This window comes from Crotalus tigris, unplaced genomic scaffold (assembly GCF_016545835.1).
Source record: "Crotalus tigris isolate CLP2741 ecotype Arizona unplaced genomic scaffold, ASM1654583v1 scf7180000018831.1652172, whole genome shotgun sequence".
Classification (NCBI taxonomy): domain Eukaryota; kingdom Metazoa; phylum Chordata; class Lepidosauria; order Squamata; family Viperidae; genus Crotalus; species Crotalus tigris.
In genome coordinates, this window is record NW_024097221.1 from 1,298,808 (window position 1) to 1,305,449 (window position 6,642).

Genomic DNA, 6,642 nt, shown 5'->3' on the forward strand with positions numbered 1-6,642 from the left:
AATCAACATACTGCCCCCAACAATCTGGGTCCTCATTTTACCAACTTTGGAAGGATGGAAGGCTTGAGCCAGTCAGGATTGAACTCCAGGCTGTCGGCAGAATTAGCTTGCAGTACTGCATTCTAACCACTGTACCACCAGGGCTCATAGATGTTTTTGGGGTTGATTACATCATTTCATTACACACACACACACACACACACACACACACACACGATTAATATATGAAACCATTGAAAACATTCTGTGAAAGCTAGAGTTAAGTGAGTAGAAGTGACTCTTTCACTGCTTCAGTCACAGGGCCTGTCAGCTTATAAAGTACTTAAAAAAGAAAGAGTTGGAGGAGCACTGATGATGGCATCAAAAACATCCTTGTAATTGTGTTGCCTCTTTCTGCTATATTGAAGAGATGCCTTTGATCTGATTATACAGGTTTGCTTCTGAGCCATGTTCTTGAGTCCTTTGAAATCAAGACTTTTTTCCCCTCATGTAGGATAGGACAAGCAATAGTCTCTCAAAAAAGCAGTGATGACATAGGCAGGACAGAAAGCATTGAAAAGCAGTCTGAATAAAACCTAAGAAAAGGTTGTCTGCTTCCTCACTTTTACTCCTGTATATATTTTTCTAGGGTCGTCTTTTCTCGTATCCAGATACGCACAGACACCGCCTGGGACCCAACTACCTTCAAATTCCTGTAAATTGTCCATACCGAGCTAGAGTGGCTAACTACCAGAGAGATGGATTTATGTGCATATCTGATAACCAGGGTAAATCTGAATAACATTTGGGAGCTAGGGTGTGGCAGCAATTTAAACTAACCTTCGCAGGTGCTTTTTCTTCATTTACATTGACACTACAACTTAACTATTTCATTTTTATTTTATATTAATTGCTCCCTTATTTTTATTATATGGATATGTAAAAATGTTTCGATTTGGATTTTGTGTATTCAATATGGATGTATTCAATATGCCCAGCAGCCAAGCTCACACAGTAATGTCACCTTCAAGCCTTTTTTCTTAACATTATCAAGATAATAACAGGCCCTTGATAGTTTTTGTTTGTTTTGGGAATTGGAACCAGCTAAGAATAGACTTAGTATGAAGGAATGCAGGCATTGTAAAAATGCCATTAGCTTGCTAAAACAATTTTTTGGCTATAAGACGTAGTGATACATTTTTGGAGTTGATACTCTTGCATTCTTTGCAGCTTCTCCCTTGATCCTAATGTATTGTATTTCCCCCCCCCCCCAGGTGGTGCCCCAAACTATTACCCAAATAGCTTTACTGGCCCTGAGGAACAGCCCGCTTTGAAGGAGAGCCGTACAACTTCCTCGGGCGATATACAGCGCTTTAATAGTTCAGTTGAGGATAACGTCTCTCAAGTAAATAAATTGGAAATGCCCTGTTATTTTATTTTGGAAATGAAAATGTCTCTGTAAGCACACTTTTTCTTTTTCTCTCTCTTTCTAAACAAGGTAAACTTATCATCAACATTCTCTTTGTATGTCTTCCAAACACCTAATTTAAAACAAAAAGTTGAGAGCACTTGCTTGACATAATTCTATTCTCAAGTAATTAAGTTTTGGTTTCCTGTTGGCTCTCAACTTTTGTTACTTGATTTTCTCCACAAGTGGATCCATGTATAAAAGTGAGATTATTCAGAATCTTGGAGTCAGACCACTATTTTCCTGGTTTGGCCAAATTTACTATAAAGTGCTAATTCTTTATATTGCAGATCTTTCAAAAATATTCCCCACTTTTATAAAAAAATATATTTAGAGGTAGTCTTTGACTTATGAACACAATTGGGACTGGATTTATCATTGTAAATCGAGGTACTCTCATCAGTGGACCCGATTTTACAACATTTTTTGTGGCAGTCATTAAGCAAATCACTGTGGTCATTAAATGAATCTACAGCTGTTAAGTGAACTCGTTTTTTTCAAATGGGTTTTTCACCAAAAACCAGCACACAATATCACAAATCACAATCGCATGACACTGAGATGCAAGAACAATCCCACAAAGAAGGCAGAACTTTTCGTATTCTAAACAGCAGAGAGAACTCCATGATAATCATAAATAGCCATTAGTTTATTGCAATTTATTTAATAGCTGAGTTGATACTGTTAATGAAATTGGAATCATAGAAAATTTTTATTGGGCAGCAGAAGGTATATCTGTAATGTTGGCTTTCACTATTTATTGAAAGGTACGGGACTTTTTTGTCAAAGTATTGAATGAGGAAGAGCGCATGAGACTTTGCGAGAATATTGCTGGCCATCTTAAGGACGCTCAGATTTTCATCCAGAAGAAAGCTGTAAGTAATAACATGATACATCTCAAGCTGTACAGAGATTCTGGTTTGAAGAGCAACATTGGCTTTGGAGCATGCAGAGATACATATATATCATCTTTTATAAAGCAGCTGTGTCTTTTCTTGGTCTCACACATCTTCTGGCATACAATTCTATATAAAGACTTTTGGTTTCAAGGTGTTTGTGCAGACCCACATGCCCTCCAAATCATATGCTGCCTTTTGAATCTGAATTGTTCTACAACCCTACCATATAAGTTAGTATACAATGTAGACTTTAAGCTCTATTTGCTGTGATAATATTAGTTGATAAAAACTGTATAATTACCCTCAGTTGTATGATGTATAGTATGAGAATATATATCTGGTTAAAGCCACATAAATTAAGAATGGAAAATCTCAGGCTCTTTCATATAATTTTATCATCACATTGTAAAGAAGTACAGTGCTTCTTTACAATGTGATGAATAAGATTATATGAAAAATATCAGTTATACAGTAGAATACCTAGCACAAGACCTCCGTCATGTGATTTGGTTAGTGCTGTGCTCCATCTTGCCACAAAAGAGAAACCTGGAACAGATCTAGATAGTTCAGGCTAATTGTAGTTTAAAGTGGGAGTAATGGCCCTCGCCCTGGAGAACATCGTTCCTGCAAAGTAAGATTGGTCCCAACCCTACTGGACTTCTCAGGAATCCTTAAAACATGCTTTTGTCAACTGGCCTGAGCATCCCATGATAGAATGGGAGCCTTCAAGATGATTATATGAGGTTTAAATGGAATGCATTCTCTTGCCTGCTTTTTTACCATTTTGTTTTTTATCTTGTGGTTGCATTGCAGTTGTGTTTTTTTATATACATTTGTACTATTTTATTATGTCATCCTCCCAGAGTCCCTATGCAAGATGGACAACTAGACAAATATGATTGATAAATGAATGAATAATGAATATTCTAATTGTTGGATCAAAAACATATACAAAATTGTATCTCCAATATGTAAAAACTCTGCATTGAATCCATAGCTTGGTTCTCGGTTGCAGTGGCCTTCCGAAAAGGCCTGTGACTGAGAAATGCAGGCCTGGCTTAAGAAGACACCACAAAAGAAGAGGGCCGGCAAGGAGGCCTGGGTGCAGGATGCGTGGGGTAGCTCCCACACCCTCACCCCAAAATTAGGACTTATTTTGGGGTTAGGGCTTATATTAGGCCCACCCTCAAAAATTGAGCTAGGGCTTATTTTTTGGGGTAGGCCTTACTTTCGGGAAACACGGTATGTGATAAATTGAAAAATAGTACTTCTGCTATTACCAATAGTTGAAATAACTACAGTCCAGATGTGCTGAAATTTTAGATCTCTGCCAAAAGCAATTGATTTGTCCTAATCAGAACAGGTATTAGAAAAAGTGACAAATGATCTCAATTTCTTTTGTCAATCTAGGTGAAAAACTTTATGGATGTTCATCCTGATTATGGTGCAGGCATTCAAGCCCATCTGGATAGACACAATGCTAAAGGGCAAAAAAAGGTAAGAAAACATTATCAATTCAGATTACTGTTAAAAGTAGAGATTAAGCAGCTGAAAATGCATTAAAACATAGATGGCATAAATGGCTGTAGAGAGGCTCAAAGGAACAGTGAGAGGATCTTGAACAACAAATTTGAAAACAAACAGCAAACATTACTACAAGTAGTCTTCTCCTTATGACCACAGCTGAGCTTAGAATTTCAGTCAACAATCATTGTGGTCGTATGTTGAGTCACCATGTGACAGGATTTGATTTTATGACTTTTTATGATGGTTATTAAGTGAATCATGGGTTGTTTAAAGAATCACAAAGTTATAAGTCCAAATCCAGCTTATCCAATGGGCATTTTTTGTCAGTTTTTAATCAGAAAATGGCAAAAAAACCCAAATGTAAAACATATTCACATGAGCGTGTGACACCCTGTAGTGAATCTGGTTGCCAAGCCCCAAAATGCGATCTCAGGACCATAGGTATGGTGTAGTAGTTGTAACTTCAGGAAAGTGTTATAAGTAACTTTTTACTTTACTCCATTGTGACTTTGAATGTTTGTTAAGCAATCAGTCAGAAGTTGAGGACTATCTATACAATATCTGGATTCTAAATTGAACTAAGTAGGTTAAACAAAGTTCTATTCCAGTGGAATTAAAAGTAGCTGTCAGAATCTCTATGGCTGTATGATAGTACAAGTAGTTAGCAAAGAAAGTATAAATGAGAAATAAAGAAAGGAATCTGTTAGTATTTCATTATTCATTTCTCAAAAATGTAGTTAAAGAAGCATGAGTACAACTAAAAATAGTTATGAATTTTATATGAAAACCAGTTTTTTTTCTATTTTTAATTACATTGTTTCTAGGATCAAATTCATACTTATACACAAACTTCTGGAAAGGAGAAATCTCAGCTGTAAATGGCATGTGATTACCAGTCACATTGGAAATCTTCACCTGAAATCCCTCCAACTGGAAAATGAGCTTTGAAAAGCTTTATGTATAATGGAATTATACATGCTATTATCCTGTGCTATTAACTGCAATATATAACCAAGTGCAATTCTATTTTAACAACAATTTGAATTAATTATATAGATTATTAATTTGGAATCTATCCTGATGATATGTTTGAAATATGTCTGAAATACAAGAAGAATAACTTTGTGCTTAATTTTGCTTATTAACATGTTTTATTCTTGTGATTGATTTTTTTCATTTATTTACCCATAGAACAGACATTGCTGTGATTGATATCTTTTATTGGTAGTGCTGGTCTTAATAGTATGACAAATCCTTTTCAAATGGATATTAAAAATATAAAAAAAACAATTTTTAAAACTGCACATGAATGTCAATCTTTTAACAACAAATCTCCTCATAGTACATTTTAAAACTATTATAAAGTACTTGAGGGAGAATTATGTTTAAATGTGAAATTTACCAGTGTTATGAAAGCTTTATAAATAATAGTATTATGTTCCAAGCTGTTAGTTGCAATAAAAAAGCATTCCAATTTGAAGATCCTTTAAGAAAAACAATATAGATGATTTATGCTGAATCTGTGATGATGATAATAAACATGAAATGGCATGTCTGAAGTAGTATAACAATTTTGTGCTTATTTTGTCTATCAAAACATGATTTGTATTCTTATAACAAATCTCACATTTATTCTTTTAAAGAATATACATGTCTTTTTCCTTTTATTGGTAATCCTGACAGTACTATAAGAAGTAAATAAAACATTACTAAATAGATATTAACAATAAAAGCAACTTTAAATAAATATACATTATATATGAATGTTTTTAACAGAAAATCTGCGTTCATATGGTACCCTTAAGAATTGTTAAAATAACTTGGTGGATTATGTTAAAGGGATATTTTATTTGTTCTTGGACTAAATGTTTCTTTTGTTGGTTCAGGATGGATCTCAACAGCAGACTTTTGAAACAAAAATAAATGGAACCTTTTTACAATGCTCATTCTATAATAAAATTCTCATAAAATATCTAATGCCTCGATTCTGTTTTAATATTCAGTATAGTCTACTAATCATATGCAGTATTTGCTTTTCTATTACAGTACAGAATGGATGAGGCAAAGCCTTCATTCTTGTCTCAATGCATCACCTTTTGAGAACCACAGGTGTATGTATATGAGAGAGACAGACAGATGGCAGGCTGCAGTACATACATGATGATAAAAAGTAAACGGAGCTCTGTCACAAATGAACAGGTTTAGAATTTTCTATTTCTGATAATTCACTTTTGGATACCCATACTATAATTCCCTTCCCCACTCCCCAGTTTTAAAAGGGCAATACTGAATTTAGGCAATTGTATAATTAAAACTGCAGTATATTCTGAATCACGGGATTCAGATCCAACATACAGGATGACATCCTGCGGTTACAGCCTGCCCAATCTACGATAAGGGTGAGGGGAGAGAGAGATGTTAGAAGTTAACTCCTTTTTAAAAGGAGACAAAGATTGGAAGAAGTCACTGAATCCAATTTCTTCTTAATTCAGGAATGCAAAGTGAAACATCCTGACAAATGTGTCCCCACATCAGCTGTTAAGCATCTCTGTCACAGTGTACTAATTTCTTAGGAAACATTCTTGTGCATCTTGTCCAGCAGATGGCATTTAATTCACAGAAAAGTCGACAAAAGTCCATTAAAGATTACCCAAAATTTCATATCTGCTTTAATCTTGCTGAAATAAATCAATTCTATATATATTCTTTCCCTATGTTTTATTTTTAATGTTTTTACTTTTAATAATCTTGGTTTTTAATTCCATCAAA

The 6,642-nt window shown here is 34.7% G+C and overlaps 1 protein-coding gene across 3 annotated transcripts in view; it reads left to right on the forward strand.

Annotated features, from left to right (window-relative positions):
- LOC120314105 (catalase-like) overlaps positions 1-5,845 on the forward strand; it is a 52,138-nt gene extending 46,293 nt beyond the window's left edge. For 2 of the 3 annotated variants that reach the window (XM_039356848.1, XM_039356849.1), the window contains exons 9-13: positions 629-767; positions 1,254-1,384; positions 2,215-2,322; positions 3,757-3,842; positions 4,696-5,845. In XM_039356848.1, coding sequence (XP_039212782.1) covers positions 629-767; positions 1,254-1,384; positions 2,215-2,322; positions 3,757-3,842; positions 4,696-4,762 — 531 coding nt within the window. In that variant the 3' untranslated portion in view covers positions 4,763-5,845. Of the gene's footprint in view, positions 1-628; positions 768-1,253; positions 1,385-2,214; positions 2,323-3,756; positions 3,844-4,695 lie in introns of all 3 variants that reach the window. The other variant, XM_039356847.1, reaches the window with a different exon arrangement.
- The last annotated feature ends 797 nt before the right edge of the window (positions 5,846-6,642 follow it).